General features: G+C 39.5%; 1 protein-coding gene across 2 annotated transcripts in view; it reads left to right on the top strand.

The window, feature by feature from the left end:
- Positions 1 to 10624: 10624 nt before the first annotated feature.
- Positions 10625 to 21334, top strand: part of LOC116334788 (brain-enriched guanylate kinase-associated protein) — a 53131-nt gene continuing 42421 nt past the window's right edge. The window contains exons 1-2 of one of the 2 annotated variants that reach the window (XM_039603605.1): positions 10625 to 10713; positions 16327 to 16358. In XM_039603605.1, coding sequence (XP_039459539.1) covers positions 10669 to 10713; positions 16327 to 16358 — 77 coding nt within the window. In that variant the 5' untranslated portion in view covers positions 10625 to 10668. Of the gene's footprint in view, positions 10714 to 16326; positions 16359 to 21334 lie in introns of those variants that run through there. The other variant, XM_039603606.1, reaches the window with a different exon arrangement.

Here is a 21334-nt window from a genome sequence, read left to right as displayed (position 1 = left end):
CCATAATGAAAACCACCCCTTAAAACCTGAATCCTTTTTCCTGATCTGCACATCTCGAGAGAAGGAAATTGTATTATTGCAAACGTATTCATGCTGAACATTACATAAAGGTAGTCATGTTTAAAATATTTAGTAGATTTTTAAAAGTTTAAAGGTTATATCTTTTTATTATTTGTTTTAATTATACATTTCTAATTAGTTCAAATCAAATAATTTCTAATCTGATTTGTATTTATTTATATTTTTATATATAGGAAAATGGTCTTATCTGTAGGGTGACCCAGGAAACTAAATGTGGGGCAAACACTGTGTTTGTGTGGGACTAAGTGGGACACATCAACAATGCTGAGAGGTAGTTTGAAATTTTCATACCAAACTTAAAAATACAATAAATAGTTCATATTACTGGATTGTCATTTAGCATGTACATACCAAATGCATTATGTGTCCAATTCTGTTACAAAGTAAATACAATAAGGATAAAAAGAAGCTTAAGACTGTTTTCATGGCCTCATGAATAGGCTTTGATTTCATCTGCTCTCCTATTTTAATTTGGATGCATCTCTAGATTAGCAAATCTTTTTTTTAATTATAGCTTTTATCACATCTCACAATTTTAATCATTTTATCCAGTTATGACAGACACATACTGTGTCACTTCACACCACATTTTGCCCCTGTGCAAAACTGAAAAACAACTAGCAAAAAAGACAAAAACTGTGAATATACGTTTCTTTCTGGTACTTCTATAAAGCATATTCAGTAAAATTTGTAAAACTTTTTTTACAAATTTTTGTTGGATTTCTCTGATGAGCATGGCATTAGACAGGCTTTCTTTCTTCAGACTAATAAAAAAGCATCTCTTTGTACACATTGGGTAAAATTCAGACTTTAGAAAGTGCTTGTCCTATAAAACGAGACAAAATGTGAGGCCTGGGGAATGGAAATGCTGTAGTCCCACATAAAGAGGGACATCTGGTCACCTGTGTCAAACAAGCTAAATTTATGTTGGCTGTGATGAACCATTCTTCATTGGTGGAAGACTTCCAATACGACGCACTGAAAACAGTAAAAGTCACAGCTGCTTTACTATTATTTATCCATTTTTTTCTCTCTATTTCATATAAAATAAAACAGTCCCTTGGAGGTGGCCGTTGCATTTTAATAGTTACTTGGAGATAAACACTGTCTAGCGTTTGTTTTCCTCTGTGTGTATTTCCCTCTTTGTAGTTGTGCCAGATGATTCCAGATGCCTTGGGGCCAGTTTTACAAAATGGGCTTTGCGTTGCATTTAAATCCACCGAACTGTCATCTCAAACTGTGAGATTTACTGATAAAATGTTTAATCTATCTTTGGAGTATTAGAGTTAATCTTCTGATCTTCAAACACTGAAAAATATTGCCTTTGGACACCTGTTTTGAGTATGGTTTGATTTACCTGATATGTATAGTACCTTTACTCCACAGTATGTTCATGAGAAACATACTGAATGTGCTTCTGTCAGTTTTATTTTTGTTTATATACATTGTTTAAGGGAAAAACCAAAACTTTTCCTGGTATTGTGTATGCATGCACGGGTTTGTGCACTCAAAGTTTTGTTTTGTTTTTCTTTTCTTTTTTTATAAACGAGGTCTCTGTGCATTTGATAGTTTGTGCAGACTAATGCAAACATCCTTAATGTCAGCGCTTCCATATGGATTCGTGCTGAACGCTGTTGCTGTGCAAAAAGAAACAATCTGTCTTATTTATATTCTCACCACAGCATTTTCATTTCCATCACTGTCACTCTTATTTCCCTCGTGTGAATATGCTGCATGTGATTTCCTTCCTGATAATCATAAATCCTGCACAGACTTATAAATTGACCATTACCAGCTGCACAAGGCAGTACTAGAAACTGATGGCAGCCCTATTCCCCCATTTATACATTCATCTCACAGGTTGCATTAGTTAGTAGATCATTTTAGTGTTTTTCATGGTTTGACACTTGGCATAAAATTACCATGGATCTGCTTAATTTCAGATGAATGTATTTTATTATTATCATGCATGCTGCAAACCACTAATTAACACGGAAGGGATAAAGGACTCTGAGACCATAAATGAAGTGAGAGACACAGGTGTCTGTGCACTCACGCACGTGTGCTTTCACTGTATAAGAATAAATGTTGTATATTTACATAATCTAAGCCTGTACTGTGCTGCTTTCTACAATAGCCGCAATACACAGATCATGTGTGTGTCATTGTTCCTGGCAACCAAATACAGAATAAAGTCAAATGAATAACCATCATTTTAAAGAAACTTGGTAATCCTGTTGTTATCACTGGAAATACTGCACAATGTCATAAAATATGCCAGAAAACTTTTTTAAAATTCCCACAAACTCAAAAACAACAACACCGACTGTGTCTTGAAAAGAGATAGAGGGAGAGACAGCAGTAACATTTCACAACTGAGTTCAGTACAATATCATTATCAACACCCAGTTTCATTTTGTAACCCTCTCGAGCTCACACATGAGTATATGATCAAACAGCAGTTGTCTGTGTCAACAATCGGTTTTATATGGGTGAACAAGCAGACGCTTCAATCTGGAAAAGCTGTGAAAAAAATATATATAACTAAAATTTAGCTTTTACTAGAAGTGACCACTGGAGAGCGCTGTTGCATACATAAACAATCGGCGAGGGTACAGTGCACGTGCACACAGAGTGCGAGTGCGGGCACGTGAGTGTGCATGTGTCTGGGCACATGTCACTGAGCGTGCGCATTTATACAAATGTGTGCAAGAGCTGGTGAGTTTCAATTATGTTAATCTGACCTGTAGCCTCAAATCCAAAGCTTTCATTTACAGCAGTACCATTCATTTCAATTTGCTGCTCTTTAATGGCGTTTTTTCTCCTCTCAAAAGAAAAGGATGCACCATAGCTGTGCTCCCCTTGACAGGAAAATGAGAAATATTGCTTGTCTTGGCTGTCAGATTTCATTGGTCAGGCTGTGCGGCTGACATTTCCTATAGGTGTCTTTTTTTATTGCCTTGGCATTTAGAGTGAAAGCTATAGCGGATTGCTGTAGCACAAAGCTGGGGAAAGAGAGAGAGAGGGAGAGAGATTGATTCAGATCACTGTTTCCATGACAACGTTGATGTTGACAACAGGGAAATGGGGGGTCTGGCATTTGTTTGAGTGCTCATTAATAAAAAGGGAAAAGATAACATCATGTGGTTACTGAATGGAAGTGGCTGAAATTATGTTAAAGTTGAATGACTGAGCGCTGGTTTACTCGCTGCTGGCTTTGGTTTTCTTCAGTAGCAAATGGGAAATTGGCTCACGCTGAGTTGAGCCATGTAATAATATGTACAGGCTTAAATGTGTTTGCCAACAGGAGTGCTTACTGTGGGTCCTAATGCACAGTGAAACCACAGTAAATATCCATCCGGTGATTTTAGCTGAAAAATACACAGCCTTGTCTGTATTGAGAACAAACAGCTCCTGCTAGAAGCACTTGACCAAACATGTATATCGGTTACATGTTTATTTTAATAGAGCTGAATGATTGGTCAAAAATACCCTGAAGGTAATTTGTCTTAAGTCAATACATTTATGGTAGTGCTATCAACGAAGCTCAAGTTTGGAGAAAAATGCCAAATTCAGAGCAACACTTCTCTATTTGTGTAAACTTAGAAAGATGTCAAAGCATCTCTCTGAAGAGTTCATCAGGCAGATGCTTGAAGGGATTAAATGAGGCATCTGATCTTTTTGTTTCAGTTATGGAAGCTTTGGGGAATCGTGATGTGCTCAGTGGATATGATGAGTCGGCAGAGATCTTATTAGCAAAACCGTTGTGTATTATTCAAAGAGCTAGGGGGTGCTTCTGTTGCTGCATCTGATTAAATTATTATTATCCTTTGGGTTTGATTTGAGTTTTGACAGGCAGAGCTTCTCTTCAAAAACTGGTGCTAAAAAACAGGACACAATGAAATAGCTGAATTACAACCTTTTTGGCACATCTCTCTCAGCACACTAGTTTACCCACAAAGGTCCTGCTGAAGATATCAACGATTTCCCCATTTCAGTTTATTTGGAAAACTTTGGGGTGCCCTAGAAATATCGGGATAGCTTCACAACAGTGAAGAAAATGTAGAAAAACAAGAGTCTGGAGTGCTACTAACTATCTTTTTGATGTAAAAAGTTCCTTGTTTCATCCTGGAATGTGAGTCTGACTATCTTTAATCCTTGACCCCTGACCTTCTTGCATCTTCATCTTGGTTCCTGTTATTTTGTGTGATACCCGGGTGCTTGTGGCTGTGCAGTATGCCCACTGTCTTACCTTCTGCCGGCTATTTCGGTCAAGATAACCTGCCCTCTCTTTGCAACCACTGAGCCACACTTATCTTGTCTGAATTTCTATGATGTTCAGGTGAGGTGGATCAGTGAGTTTATCTCTGACTTGCTCCTGGTGTACAGCTTGATGTCATCCATGTACAGGAAGTGGCTAATAGCTACTTCATTCCTGAATCTCTATCCATATGTGCTCTTTGGTGTGGTAGCAGAGGCTGTTGAGGCCTATACAAAATAGGGACGGTATGTTACCTTGGTATACTCCACACATGATACTGACTTGTGCCTTTGAGGTTGTCTTTAGTTTTGTCTTGCACAGTCCAATTGGTGTTGCACCATTAGCCTTGTATATGCCAAGCGCTTCAGTATCCATATGTGGGGTATTGAGTTCTAGGCTTTCACGTAGTCAGTCCAGGGCGGCTCAGGTTAATCTGCCTGGTTTTGGAGTCGTGGTGTACTGCTACATCAACCAGCAGTTGGTGCTTTGACCCTCTGGTGTTGTTTCCACCCTGTCCTGTTGCCCTTCTGAGCTGCATTCATGTGTTGACTTATGTTCATACTCAGATTGGTTGCTATGATACTCCTGTGAGGAGTTTACATATTGTGGAAAGGCAAGCAATCACCCTGTCATGATCACGATTGTTCTGTCCTGTGTTATCTAGTCTGGGTGAGTAACTGTTTTTAGCAGCCTACTTATTGTGCTATCAGAGCCTGTCAGAGTCCTGATGCTGTACAGCTCCACATGTCTCAGACTCGTTGTTGGATGTCTACTTTAGTGATGTCAACTAGATCTTGTTCTGGGATGTTGCTGTGGTCTGCGTTTAGGTCCACCGGCCACTTGGTATTGGTGTTGTGTGATGCCTGTTTCTCCCCAATGTTCTTATAATATTTATCAGTCTCAGCTCTAGGTGGGTCTAATGATGTGTCAGGTGGTCTTTATCCTATCGATCCCTTGCAGCTAGGAGTACACTCTTCAAGGCACCTACATCTCAACTAACACCCTTGCTTGATTTAACTCCATAGGGAACAGTCTCTGCACATATTCTGGATCTCATGTTCAGGTGTTTCTAAGTGACAGTGTCATATAGAAGCCTATTGATTCCTTTTGCCACAATTGCCACAATGTTCATCCTCAGCTCAGTGGATTCATCTGTCATCTGTCAGGTGTCTGGACATCATTTAGTTCTTTAACACTATTCTCTTCTACCAAGTTTGGCTCATTATAGTGCAACCTTCCTAATTATTTCATTCAAATTTTACAAATGTGTCACATTTAAATGTTTCAGATCATCAAACAAATATTAATATTTGTCAGAATAGTGTGAGTAAATACAAAATGTAGGGAAATGTCAGGGGAAAAAGGTGTGAAAAAGTACTTGTTACCTAAACCTCATAACTGGCTATACCATCCTTGGACGCAAAAACTGTAATCAGGCTTTTGTAATGACTGACAGTCACTGTTTTACATTACTGTGGAGAAATTCTGGGCCACACTTGGGCCACACTTGTTCTGCTGCACAACCTAAATATGCTTGTGGACATGAGATTATCGCCAGACATTTGCTTTTTCTGGATTTCTGCATTTTCTGAGCAGAATCCATGGTTACACCAATTACAGCAAGTCGTCCCAGTCCTGAAGCAGCAAAAGCCCATGACATTACCACCACCATGTTTGACTGTTGGTATGATGTTCGTTATATATATGCTATTGACAAACAGTGTGGTGTTGGAAACTGTGTTACTGTCAGCTGAAGACAAATGAAGAGAAGAAGGAGAAAGTGTAATAAGGGGCAGCAAGAGAGAAGTCTGGAGGTGAGAGTAGGGACTCTAAATGTAGGGACTATGACTTGTAAAGGGAGAGTTGGCTGATATGATAGAGAGAAGTAATCAAATCACTTTTATTGTCACATCACATGTGCAGGTACACTGGTACAGTACATGCGAGTGAAATTCTTGTGTGCGAGCTTCACAAGCAACAGAGTTGTGCAAAATACAATAACGTAAAACAAGCAAAATATAAGAATGGCTAAATCTGAGAGTAATAAATATATGTACAATATATAAGAGTATATGCATTACTGGATGTGTTTACTAAATATGTTTTTCTGTGTGTGTGTGTGTGTGTGTGTGTGTGTGTGTGTGTGTGTGTGTGTGTGTGTGTGTGTGTGTATATATATATCCATATTTTACAAATTAAATAGAGTAAACAATAAAATAAAATATATAAAATATACAGAGGTTGGTAGTTGGTAGTAAGGTAAATATATTGTGTGTGCAGAAGACCAGGTGCAAGGGAAGCAAAGCCAGGAGCACTGGGAGTGGATTCAAGCTATTTTAGGTCATTCAAGTTTCTTAAATGGAAAAATATGCAGATTCTTTTTATACTAAATTTGCACAGGCTTTAAATTTTTTACCTTAGGTATATTACCTTAATTTATGGCAAAGTACCACTGTCTCAGCAAAGCTGCAGCAGCAATTTTAGTTTCTATAAGGTGTGAGGATGAATAAAGATAAATTGTATCACAGAAGAGCTGCTATGCATGCTGGGGATGATCCTCTTGGCCTTTAAACAAATTATAATTATACCTTCTGTCAGAAAAATTTAAAATCTAATTACTGTGAAACATGTAAAACCCCCTCAGAGGTAGGGAGCCTTATAAAAACAAAGGTATCCTTTGGATTTCCATTACTTGGTGTTCCCTATGCTGTTTCCTCTATCAAGTACCCTTATTTTTAACATTTTATTAGAGAGGGTACAGCTGTTGGAAGGGATGTTTATTTTCATAGTTCCACCATCTGCCTCTTTAGCTTCACACTCTTCATTCACAATGAGGCAGCCCTTTTCCTGCTTGGTTGAGCACCCTGTGTGCCATAATAATTCATGCACAGGAGGAAAAACATACCAAGGGGCACTTAGAAACAATATAAAGCAGAAGAGAAAAAATAAGGCAATGTTTTTTTTTACTGGTGTTGTCCCCTTGGACTTTAAAAAACATTTTAGGAAGAGATGTTTTGGTCAAGATTCAAACTATGTATCAGCCCACCAGTAACAAGGCCCTAGGATAGCGACATGTTAATGTTCATCTTGGGAATTCATGGTTGAGACCAAACAACAAGTCCTGCTAATGAATTGGAATTGAACTGATGTGAATCAATGAAATTGATTTAGTGTTGCAAGGTTTTGCTTCTAATGTTACATTAATGAATGGTTTATTTGTTTGTTTGTAAAGCCATCACTTTCAGTAGTTTTATTCTATATAACAAAAGGCTTTTCTATTCAGAGAGCTCTTGCCTGAAGTCTCAAAATCACTTGTCTAAACTTAAACTTACTTTTGATTGACCTACATGGTCTCTGATGTGGTTCCCTTTATTTACCATAGATTAATTAGGTTGGATCTTAATGCTGAATTCTTTTTCATGTGTCAGTTTATAGGGGCAAGGTTTCACTTGTGCACCAACAATGCTCTTACTATCCCAATCAACACTTAGGATAATACGGATGTTCTACATCACATCATGGTCCCTGGTTTTCTTCATTGTTTTGAATTCTTAGTTAATGTTATTGGGTTTTCTATTCTAGTGTTTGAAGTTTTGAAGTTAGTTTTTGTAGTTTTAGTTTCTCTTTACGCTGTACTGCTTTTGTTATCAGCTTAAAATAAAGCTCGCTTTTCATTACACTCCATGTGGTGTCTGCATTTAGGTCCAGCTTACTCGTCAAGCCTGTATGTGGTCACGTTATACACATTTTATCAGAGTCATATAGATCAGAGACTAAGAATTTCTTTCTATTTGTTATTGTATGTATTTAGTTCTGTCTCCTTTCTTTCCTGTCTTGCCCATATGTGGTCATACTGGTTTGCAGATTTAGGTTCAACACAAGATATGTCAAATTATTTATATGATTTTGCTGTGTTCCAAGATGTTTTGTACAAGATAAATATACACTAAAGACATCTACTCTTTGTTTGAATGTCTAAAACCAGGCAAAACGAAACTGGAGTAGAAGAATAGAAGTAGTACTTTTAAGTCATTCTAACTAGGTTTTGCTTTCAGATGGACAACTGATGCTGCTGATCACAACTTTAAAAGCCTAATTTCTGACAGGACAGGTTCCCTCTAATCAAACCTAGAGGCAACAGATGTTCCCACAGAGATGCTCTGTCCTGTGGGACTGACAAAATTAATAATTTCAAGTGTGTCTTTAGCAATGTGTAGCAGTTAATGAACCATGGACTTGTACATTCATCTGTACATCACACAATAACAAACACAACAACAATGTGTGACAAATTGATCTGTGTCTGTTTTCCTTGCCTGCTGCACAGAAAGCAGATTTCACGTGGTCACTGTGGTCAATATCACTGACCTGGATATCCAGCTGCTTTCCAACATCATCCATGTCAATACACAAATTCATTATACATGCCCACATACAAACCACTGGTCGCCTGTTGATCTATAATGCTATTTTAAAAAAGAAAAAAATAGAATTGATGGAGTTACCATATGGTAATGATTTGGTTGGCATCCAAATGACTATCAGGCCTCTTTGGGATCTCGTTGAATACTGAGCTGGATCAGTGAAAAGTGTGTCACACTGCAACAGCTTGGGTGCACTGTTGGAAGTCAGGACAACTAGGGCAGACAGTTGAAACTGGGCAAAGCCAGAGGACAGAAACCAATAGGACTGAGCCTGACATGGTTCATTTATGCGTTTCCATTTCAGATGATGGTCCCAGACTTGAGTCTGTACAGAAAGGATTACCGAAGTCTGTGCAAATTAGAGGAAGAAAGGCAAATCACATGGCTACTTTACGGCGACAGCGTTCCAGAGCAACCTCAACTCGGCAAGATCGTGGTTCCTGCTCTTCTACGGCATCTTGCCCCGTCTTCTCTGGACCCTACAGTGACCATGAAGAAGAGCCTCAGCTGCGTCGCCAATCCTCTCCCTTACTCAAAGGTTCCTTTTCCAGCCTGCAGGGGTCTGTTCCATGCATGCAAGGATCTTTGTCAAGTCTTGACGAACCTTTGTCTAACTTTCCGAACTCTTTACCCAATCTCAGAGCTTCAGTCTCTCGGATAAAGAGGAGATCACTTGGAAGCCTGGACAACTCCATCCCCAATCCTATTGAGAGAAGTAAAAGCCCGAGTCTACAGAGTGGCAACGGCAGCTCTAGTGATGATGATGGAAGTTGGGATACAAATAGCTGGAGCTCAGTGGCCACCTGCTTACTACGGACTCCTATTAAGCAAGACAGCAACAAACAGTCTTGCAACACTGATAAGGTGTCTTCTGCTGCTGAGGGTGAGGATGAAATCATTTACCAAAATCTTATCATTTCACGTCCTCCTGCTAAATCTGAAAGCAAAAGAGACTATGATCATGAGAATACTTGCACAACACAAAGGAAAGATGCCGGACTGCAGAATATGTCATCATCTTGCAAAAATGCTTCTTCGGTCTTATTCCATCAGTGTGATGAGAAATCAGAGGACATGCGCAAGTTCTCACAGTTTCTAAATGAAGTGACTTGCAGGGTGTTAAAATCAAATGGTGGTCCTCTTCAGCAACCGTTCGTTTTACGACATTGCGATCTAACTCCTCCACCACCTCCACCAACTCCATCTCACACACCACTGCACTCTGCCTTAACAAATCCACCGCCACCATTGACATCAACAACAAACATGTGGTACAGTCCAACCAGCTCAAACCTTCAGCCGATTAAGGAGTGTGACTCCAAAGATATCACAAGTTCCATCCACCAGTGGAGCAAGACATTACCAAGCTGTAGGATCATAGAGCCGAGGGAAGTCCTAAGGAAAGTAAAAGAGGAGACTCATTCACACCCAGAGCCCAACCAAGAGCTATGTGCAAAGATCCAAGCACAAGCCCCTACTGGGAGACATTATCTAGAGACAGACATTGACAGAGTGAGGCGGCTGGATGAACTGGTAGCTAATGGCACCCTTGGGAAAGAGAGAAATGAAAAAGTGCTTGAAGAAGGTATAGGGAGAGCAAAGGAAAGGGAAAACAGGACTCTGTGGGAGAGAAATGGAGGCTTGGGGATGGAAAAAGAGAAGGAGAGGGAGAAGAGAAAAGAAGCCTCCTGGGAGAGAGACAGAGGAGGTGAGAAAAGGAGGGAAAAGGACAGAAAAAGAGAAAAGCCTTGCTGGGAAAAAGTTAGATGGTCAGAAAGAGGGCGGGAGAAGGAGAAAAAAGTTATTCCTACCAGTTATGAGTCACCTTATCCTCATCTGGCTGCCAGTGGACGGAACAACCCCTGCCCTGTCTTCAGCTGGCCGGAGCAGCAGTTTCCTAGAATGTCCTACAGGTCTACCTCATTGCCCAGACCTCTAAATGTCGCTGTGAGTACATTACACTACACTTAATTGTTCGTTTGGTTGTTTGGTTTAAAAATATTTGAAAAATGTAATAATTCAAAACTTCAAATCCAGTTCAGTTTATTGAAAATCTATCTACAAGGGTCAATTTTCATACCATTACAAAGCGGGATTAATGAAATATATAATCCACTGAAAATATCCCTATAACCAGACAGGAAGGATAACTTATTACTGGGTAATTTGAATGTAAACCCTTAGTGTTAGTTTATTTATTTATGACCTTTGAATACCTTAATTAGAGTCAGAACTACATAAATGAGAAAAGTAGGGCCAGAAGACATAGGAGTGACATGCAAGAAGGATCCCATGCTGCAAACTACAATTTAGTATCAGCACCTTCAGTGTTCTAAAGATATGCATGTGTAACGCAGCTATGTTTGTTATTGCTTTTAAGATAAAAGAAGTATTATGGTCAGGGTTAGACATCATCTAATGCATGTGTTGGACTTGAAGTTATTTCCTGAATTAATCAGATTTGATTTCCAACATGTCTCTCAACACCGCTGTTGGCCATGTCTGCAAACCACGATCTGCTTTTATTAATATGCAATAATGTTCCAGCTGCTGTTTTTAACATGGTATGGAACAGGGTTGCTTTAGCCAAGAATTTATCACCATTTCAAGAGGTGTAGTCCAGCAGGAAGTAATTAGCATTATGTCAGTTATGAATAACTACTTCCTGGAAAGCCTGCGTTCTTTAAACTGTGAACAGCTTATGTGAAAACTGCAGAGGATTTTTGCAGTTTGATTTTCAACACAGTGGATCAAAATGAGGACTGCAGATACACATCCCACATACTTTGGATTTTATTATATGATAGACAGTTATTACATCATGCACAGTAACTTTATTTTGCGCTATTGTGAAGATAATTGCCGTGATCATTCTAAGAAATGATCAGTTTGTGTCATGTTTCCTCCACATGCAGTAAAAGTAAATGCAGATTGCTGGAAATGAGAAGCCAAATGAATAAGATTACACAAGCCTCTGATGATTTCACTCAGTCTTTATTCAAGGCTTTGATATAGTGTATTGCATCACATTCGTCTTTGTTAGCTGAATATTACTCTTCTCAGACTTATTATGTAGATGTGACTCATTTATGTTTGCTGTTTTGCTTAATTGCATCTGACACATCACCCACTTGCCATACAAAACTAAATCTGAAAACATGATTATTCATTAACGAGAATCTGAATTATTCTGTGCTGTACATGCACAGGAATGCATGCACATAACATACCGATAGCTCCATAACTATTTGGACATTTGCTATCCCTCTTTTGAATGTTTGGAGGGCAAAAAGACGTTGATGCATTTAAATCAAAAGTAATATAGACCACAGCAAAGCTTTGAGAATACCCTAACCATTAAAAATGTGCATTTACCGAGAAAAGATTTGTTCAAACTGCAGCTCATGTTGTGATTTTCAGTCTATGATTGAAAAGAATAGGTACAGAAGTTACAGTTAGGTCAATAAGCATTTGAACAATTACACAAATTCTGTAGTTTTTGCCTCCATACTCCATCACAGGGGATTTAAAGTCGCTGGGGATATGAAGAGCTTTATCAAAAGTATTGCATCAACAGTCTAAGAGTTACAGTGCCCTATTTTCAGAGGCTTAAAAATAATTGGTCAGTTGAGAAGGTAGTTTTAAGGCCACGTGAGGCCTATTTTCTTGTTGCTCTGTGACACATTAAGCAGACAAAATATCTGGAATCAATTTCAAGTGTTGAACTTGTATTTTCCAGCTTTTTACTGAAATTCTCAAAATGAGGTCCAAAAAGTTGTTGATGCAAGTGAACAAGATAAACCTATCAGAAAGATAGCAAAAACTTCAGGTGTGATCAAACTAACAACAATTGGCAACACCAAAAGGCCAGAAAGACTACAGAAAACAGCTAAAGTGGATGAAAAAGTCCAGTCAAGAACATTTTAAACAGACAGGCATATCTGTTGTAGCATAAGCTAAACACGTAGTATACCCCCTTCTTTGCTATACTATGGGTTTTACTTGGATGTTTCTACTTTTTCTGGTCCCTAAAGTCTACATAAAGAGATGTCTTCATGAATGAAAGGTGCAAACCACTGGTTACACACAAGAGTAAGCAGGTCAGATTACACTTTGGCAAAAACATCTGAAAGGGCCTCAACAGCCCTAAAAAAACATCATTTGGAACAGATGAAGCCAAGGTGAAACTGCACCAAAATGATGAGAAGAAAAAAGAAGGCAAAAGAAGAGAAACAGCTTGTGATTCGAAGCATACACCATCATCTGTGAAAGGCAATGTTATAGCATGGGCATGTAGGTCAGTGGAGCCAGGTCACTAGTGTTTATTGATGATGTGATTGCTGGTAGAGGTAGCAGGATGAATTCTGAAGTGTTGGGCTGTGCTCTGCTTAGATTTAGCCAAATGCCGTAAAACTGATCAGACAGACCTTCGCACTACAAATGGATAATAACCCAAAGCATACTGCAAAAGCAACCCAAAAGTATCTCAAGGTAAAGAACTGAGATATTCTTCAATGGCCAAGTCATTCAGCTGATCTCAGAACATCCTTTTCACTGAAGACCAAATTGAATGCAGAGTGACCTATGAAAAAGCAGCAGCTGAAGATGGCTGCAGAAATTCTAGGTGGGAAATACAGTTGGTGTACAAAAGCAAAATTACCAAAAGTGCATAACTGTTCAAATACTAATGGACCTAACTGTATTCTTGCTCATGCTTCTTTTAAATATAGACTCAAAATCACAGCGCGACCTACTAGATGAGCATTTTCAGTGGCCGGGATGTTCTCAGAGTGCTGTATTACTTTTTATTTAAATGCATTAGCATCTCCCTGCCCTCCAAACATTCAACAGAGGGCTAGCAATGGGAACTACTGGTCCCTTTGGAATATAATATTAAGAAATACATCTGCCTTATTTGCTGCTTTTTTACTAAAATAGAGAAAGACTGCTTGAATCTAAAACAAATTTCACTATCCTGCTTGTGTGCCAGTGTGAAGGTAGCTGATACATAAAATATTTAAACACTTTCCCCCCTTCTGTTTTTGTTGTGCTTTTGAGCCTCAGGCATAGAAATGCCATCCAGTAATGTGGCCTCTCACAACCTGATGCACTGTTGTACTAATACCCTGCTGCTAAATGGGTGAACTTTGACCAACGTCCAACAGTAAGGAGGAAGAGAAATGTTTGGGATGTCGCTTCCTGACTAGAACTTATTCACTGGATGTCAGCTCCCTAGCAACTGTTCAGCCAATGAGTGGGTGTCTGTATTAAAAGGAATACATTTGGCAAAAAGAGAGAAAACTGCTGTATGGCAGCTTTTCACAGTTAGTGGCTTGCAAGTGCAGAGATGAGGTGGGTGCTTCCTTCAAGGTAGGAGAAAAAGAAGGAGAAGTGTCCTCTGCAGTCTGGAGGGCAAGGCTGAAATACATGTATTACAAAATATGTGACGAGCTGAGGTAAACTGAGAACTTGTAATTGATACATAGTGAAGTTATGAATTATCAGTCAGCAGCAGAACGCATCCTAACAATACAAGAGTATCCCTGTGAAATACAGCAGTAATTAAACATTAAGCAAGTATGTGGGCTAATGTGTGTGTTTCGATAAAATCATCACCTAGTAAATGCAGTGAATGACCTTTATATTGGGATGAGAATAGCAGATTTAGTTTTAAATGCTGTGGGAGCAGAGATTCAAAAAATGTAATGAAAATAATGCTGAAAATTATCCACAGTGGTATCAGAAATAATTCTAAGAAGAAATCCTAACGATTACAAAGTTATTAAAAATACTAATTAATATTTTTTTATGATAAAAGTTTTATCAAATGGCAATGTAAATGCAAGATGGCTTCAAATCCAGGGGGCCTTCTGCGTGGAGTCTGCATGTCCCCCCTGTGTCTGGGTACTCTGGCATCCTCCTACAGTCCAAAGACATGCGTGGTTTTGGGATAGGTTAACTGGTAATTCTAAATTACCCATAGGTGTAAATGTAAGAGTGAATGGTTGTTTGCCTCTATGTGTGAGCCCTACGATGGACTGGCGACATGTCCAGTGTGTACCTGTCTCTCACACTATGACAACTGGGATAAGCTCCAGACCTCCCATGACGATGAAATGGAAATCAGAAGAAAATGGGTGGATGGATGTTTAGCTGCCCAAGCTATGTACAAAATAAATGACAAATAGTGTTTGTCAAGTCACTATTTTTAATATATGTGTGCTTATTGTCTCCTTTCTATCATCATTTAGCAAAAGCGAGTTAAAGGTTAATATTTTACCTTTTCCACTGAATGAAAGTAAATCCATGTGAGCTGATTATCATTCAGTGACGCCTTCCAGGAATGCCAATTCTATCCTCCTCCCCCTCTCTCTAGGCTTGCCCTCTCCACACAGAGGGATGCTGGGATGGAAGGATGGACGTGGAGGTGGGGGGGTGGGGGGATTACTGAGCGTTGTCTCATTCAGTAGCTGTATGAGTCATCCTGCTGTATCATTCGCACTGTTTGTAACACCCACACAACTGCGTGAAGCCTGGCATCCACACACTCACCAATACGCACTGCAATCTTGTAGCCCGTATGTTGGAGCTGTGCACCTGTGACATTTAATATACCTTGCTGAATCCTCACCAATGAGACTGACGCGAGTTGCATGCAACATGCGAACACACAAACACCTGAAAACATACCAACCTACTGCAGCACCAAAACAATGCGTGACTTCGTGGCCACTGTAAAGTTCATTATGGCCGTGCATGTAACTTGCATTAAAAAATTCAATGTAAATTCTTGTGAAATCCTTATTATTTACAATCTATATGCAAGCAATGACCAGTCTATTTATTTGCGTCCATGTGTAGGTATGACAGAGCAGCACTGAGTATGCTCCGAGTACTGAGTATAATATAGCTAGCCATCAGTTAGCTTATGTTATAAACACTAAACAGCGTTAGCAACCTGAAGCGACTAACTTCCACATAACTTTTGCAAAGCGTGGTGCTTTTTTCCACAGATTGTTGCATATTGAAATAAAATACGAAGCGCTCAGCAGTGAGCTTCATGTTAGGCAGATTTTTGTGTTCCCTAAGGTAGCTATATCTTCATTCACCTTCAAAACAAGAGAGCGGTATCAAGAAAGAAATCTAAGAAGAGTACAAATCATTCTTTTAGACTTAATTTGCAACATTTTTAGTTTTGTTTACTGTTTTACTTTTTTGTACTTTCCTCGTAACTATAGTCTGCAAGTCTGCCTCTCACCCTTGGGCACTTTCTCTCCATTTCTGCAGCACACAGCATTTTTCTTTTGCACTGTTAATCTGTCATTTCTTGCTCTGCCTCCCTCCTCCTTTCACTTAATGTTCTCAGAACTGATACAGTGTGTGTTTTGAGAGTGAGGAAATAATGGATATATTTGTTTGCCGAGACACAGCCACTCTGAGAGCTCGTTAAACACCAGATAAGAGGTACTCCACGGCGTGCAGTGGCAGCGGCGGCGCCAGATAAATCTGCTTGATAAATATATCTAATCATTTCACCCGCTTCTCTTCTCTTCCTACCAGGAATCTGATGGCGAGGCGCAGCATGACACAAGGTTGGCCACTTTCACTTTTACTTCCTCTCCTCCCAGCAGTTACACCTTCAGCCACACCTCTCCTCTCTCTCTCTTCGCTCTTCTCTCCATCACTCCCCTAACCCCTCCTCTTCCAGAACACCTCCTCCTGCTCCATTCAATTCTCAGCTCCCTCTCTCATTTTCTCTCTCTCCCCCCTCTCTCTCTCTCTCTCTCTCTGCCTACCAGCCCTGTCTCCAGTCAGAATTAGAGGAGTCTTTTTCTAAATGCATGCAGCTCTGAGGGGATGCACAGGCACATGAATGTAGTGATTTTATCTGCTGAAAATGAGGCAAATGGCATATAAACGGTAAGGCAAGGAAGCGAAGAAGTGCATGCCTGGTTTCATTAGTGACGCTGAGATAAGTGTGTGTAGTTGCTTTGCTGCACTTGTGAAAGTAATGATTGTTGTGAGGGCTCTTCTGTAGCTGTTGTGCCTCTCTGTTCATGTGTTGCATATTCTGAGCGCTTTGAGAAAAAGGGCTGGGTAGACTGCTCTGCATTCAACAGTACACTATGTTTGGAGAATGTGACTACATGTTGTGCAGCATACTGGAGTAAAATCTGAAGGGTTTTTTTTACTGGAAGTCACTGCATTAAGTTAGGTTGATCATGATCATTTGGTCAAGTTGAACTAAACTGGTATTGTTCTTTAGGGGTTATTATTGTTGTCTGTATTTTAGTGGTACGAGAATAATGAGTTACCACGTTTTTTTTCACAGCCCTCAATTTACTGTCATAATATTTCACTAGGCAAGAAGATACCACAGAGAGGCTATTACAGCCCAACAAGCCCATCATGAGAAAGAAAGTTGCTCTCGTTAAGCCAAACTCCTCACTTTGTACAGATCAAGTGTAAGACAGAACACACGATAGGAGACTCCATAATTGCACAGTTGATGAGTTGAGAAAAGACGTGATGGATGGGTGTGATCACTTTGAATTTCAGTGAGGAAATCCTAAAGCCTTTGGTGATGCATTGCCTTTAGGTGGCTCTATAATCAGCATGTCAGCATAACATGATCATAACATCTAGAAGTTAATTGCTTTCACCTCCGGTCTTAACCTCCAGCTAGTGAGGAACCATTGATTTTGGAGATGATCCCTGCTTCCTGTTACATAATTAAAGCAAACAGAACCTTGGATAAAGTGCAGTCTAGGGGGAAACTTTGAGTCTTTGAAGTGAGTTTCAAACCTGCTGTACAGTGGAGAGAGCTTTAATTAATCTGGTGGAAAAACAAAGGAAGAGTGAACAATGTGCGCTAACCTTCTGCCACTTTAAGCTATATTAACTCGTAATTAGTTGGAAGATGGCACTTTGTATTTGCAAATGGTATGCCCATGGAATGGTGCTGTACAGTTATCCAATATTCCTTGTCAATATGCAATCTATGTCAATCACACTGATGCAATTTACACACTTTTGCATATCCTAAATGTCTTTTTTGATTGTGTTTAATACTGAATGTGTACACGCCATTTAACTTCAGTATTTACTATAAAATGTTCTCAAAATGCAGTAACACAGTATGCTGGCAGACAAATAAATGAATAATTAACCAGGCAGCTAGGTATCTTTCTACTTTGAAAACTGAGGAAAAAAGTCTGGTTTCCCCTTTTCTCTGAGGATCCTATAAAATATCATAACATGCTCCTTTCAGTCCTTTTCACTGTATTTAACTAACTATAGTTTTTGCACACAGATACCCTGCTGGTGCTTTGGGACTGAAATTATTTCATTGCATTTCTTTTAAATTATTAATTATCTTAAGAAACTACTCAGTTGGATTTGGAAAAAAGATCATTCAATAGCTGACACTTTTTTTCAGAGCTCAGTTATCTTGGTTGCCAGGATGGTGTGTCCCCTCTATGTGCTCCAGGCATAAAATATCCTTGCTAATATACTTACCACTAATTTTCAAAGTCGTGCTTACTGTGACACAAATGTGCGAATTTGTGTCCAGGAAAAATGAACATGATTAGATTTTCTTTGCTATTTTGCCATGTGATAGGCTGGTATGACCAGAGATGGGGAAATGTCCCTTGTCCATGCAAGCAAATTATGCTAATCCTCATATATATGGCCAGAGGTTTCAAATAATAATGTATGGATATGTGCAGGTAATCCCTGTTAATCAAAACCTCAGGCTTCAGACTGCTCCAAGAGCTCAGTTTCCAACTATTGATTTTCTACTCTTGGCTCTGAATACTGTGAAAAAGAGATGAAATCTTGAATATGGTCATCTCGGGCTGAAGCTCTGACTGTGAATAAACAGTCCCATACACGTGCTGTTGGTGAGGGGACACCAGTCAGTAGAAAGTTAAAGGGAGAGAATATAAAAATGATTGTTTCAAATATAGTATGAACTAATGGGCTCGGTGTAAGATAAATACGTTTTTGTTTTTAACTGCCAATCATGCAAAGCTACTCTAAATCTAGTGCAGTACAAGAATAAAAATATGCAGCTGGAAATGAACATAATAGGTCCACTTTAAATGAGTCCAAAGATGAAAATTAATAAGTGTTGAAGTCTGTCCAAACAAACCATCAGCTCCACCAACCCCCTGCAGCACAACGAGCTCTGCTCCTCCTCAGTTTTCTGAAACGATTCTTGTCATAGATAATAAGCCAAAGCTTATCACCAAAGGCTGTTTTGTACTTCACATGTAAGCTGAGTTAAATCAATGCCAATAAAATTGAGATCATTGTGCACCGACAAACCCTTTCAGAGTTACTGTCTCCATATGAAAGAGCGCACTACTAGCCAATTAAAAGCCAGTTTTTATGAGATTTACGAGTTTTGGATTAAAGTAGATAATTGAAACCTTGTGAAAAGTCTTATATTTTGCATGTTGTACTAATTTTCCACTTTACAGTTATGTGCATAGTAGATTGCTAGCACTGCTATTATCTGATTTTCAGATTTTTCATAAGCTCTTTACAAAGTGATTAGAAGAAGCCACGAAATCTGAATTTTCCTACTTTCTGACTGTAATACAAAAATCACTTTCAAACTGAAATTGAAAGCTGAAAATAGTGAAGCCCAATAGAGCACATTGCATACTGTAAAAGAGACTGTGTGCCAGTTAAGTCAAAAAATAACTGCTTACTGACAGATGAAAAGGTTACAGCTTTATAACTTTTTTTCTCTCTTTTCTGGTCTCAAAATAACAAAATTCTTGTCCCCGTTCAATCTTTCAAAGAATTCAGTGAGTTTTCATTAATCCGAGGGTAACGGAAGTATCTTTGTGAACATAAAATTGCAGTCAGAGCTTGCTGTGATTGGATAAAGCAAGGACAGGAAAGTGATTGAAAAGCAGCCAAAGAATAGAGGGCAACTGCTGCACTGGTCCAACTCCTACTTTAGTTTTCCACTAATGTTTCATCTTCCCTTTATCAGATCCATCCATCCATGATCCACTTTTCCACCAGCATCAGCTTCTCAGAGACATCAGTTGCCTGCTCTGCTTCACTTAGACTTTTAGGAATATGCCTAAAGAAGCTTTGTTTGTTCATCTCTCATCTCTTCCTAAGCTTGGCACGTAGCTTCCAAAAGCAGATGCTATACAAAGTCTCCCTTCGGGTTAGCCTGGAGCAGTTTACCACCTCTCTGCTCTCTCATTCTTCTGTCTAATTATTTCCAAGACCATGAGCTCTGGGATTCATGCAGGAGCCGTTTGTTAGGGTGCACTACTGTAGCGTGTGGAGCTGGCCGATGTGGAATCTACTTTGGAGCATTCTCAAGGGGTTGGCTCTGTCTTCGAGCGTGCACATGTACCCATATTCTCTGATTTAGACCGCTGTGCATCACATGTCCAAGTCTTAAGATGCCTTCTCCCTTTGACGTCCCACCTCACCACCCTCATCGCTCCCTGGGCATCTGGAGATATGCCTGTCTGCTGCCAGCATTTATACAGCTCCGTAAAAGCCAACAGGACAGGGTCAGCTGAGCAACATAAGCCTCTGGAGCACATACACATAGAGTAGACCTCAAGTCCCTCAAAAGCACAAAGTCCATGTACTGTATGTCAAAAGAGTGGGATGCCTGGCATTTTAATGTGACCGATAAAATACAGAAGATAAAGGTCTTCAACTCAGAGTTTTTAACTCGAGCTCACTGCCCCCACTTGCTTGTGTGTTCTCATTAATGCATTAGCTTCAGTCCTGATCTTTCTGGTTCAGTGTCGTGGTTCTGACACTCTTGCTGTATAAACAATAATTTGTTGACACGTTCTTGGCAGTGTGTTGAGCTTAATAATAGAAGCGGCTTTTTCCTCTTAAGAGAGGCTTTTTGTCAAACAAATATACAACTCTGTTTCTAGCCCCATGTTGAACAAACTGCGCACCTATTGCACCCATTACACCTCAGTAAATACTTCATTGCACCCTGGAGGGCTGTGCACATGCTGCTGTATGTTCGGCCCACATGCGCATAATCACTCTGAGCCCTGGTGGCCTCCTGTGGTTTAATGCATGGTGGATTTCCAGATGTCCAATCTGGGCGGTGATGATAAAAAAGAAAAGGCTTTAAGGTGAAAAGAACAGGATTCTTTTTTCAAAGACAAAATGTGGCCGTCGTGGTCCTTGTAGAGTTTTGTGGTCTGCAGTGCTGAGCTGTCCTACAGTACGACATTATGCTGTACTCTACAGAAGTGAATGTAGGGCTTTAGTCAGAGATTAGAGTTAGACCTATAAAGTCAGTTATTACTGGATTCATATCAGTAAGTTTGGTAAACCTGATGTCTGTGGAAAAAGCAATTGATGGTTTCTTCTATTAACTATAATATTGTGGATTTATATAGTTATAAATGCCAACAAAAAACATATATATGCGCTCTTAAAGTGGTTATAATTAATATTGCATTAACAATGGATGACATGACTCATATGTCAATGAACCTGCAGAGAATTGTGCACTTCCTCCTCTGTGCAGTTTTACTGTGTGCTTACGTTTATT

The sequence above is a fragment of the Oreochromis aureus genome, linkage group 19 (genome assembly GCF_013358895.1).
Source record: "Oreochromis aureus strain Israel breed Guangdong linkage group 19, ZZ_aureus, whole genome shotgun sequence".
Taxonomy (NCBI): domain Eukaryota; kingdom Metazoa; phylum Chordata; class Actinopteri; order Cichliformes; family Cichlidae; genus Oreochromis; species Oreochromis aureus.
This window is presented reverse-complemented; position numbering and strand designations above follow the sequence as displayed.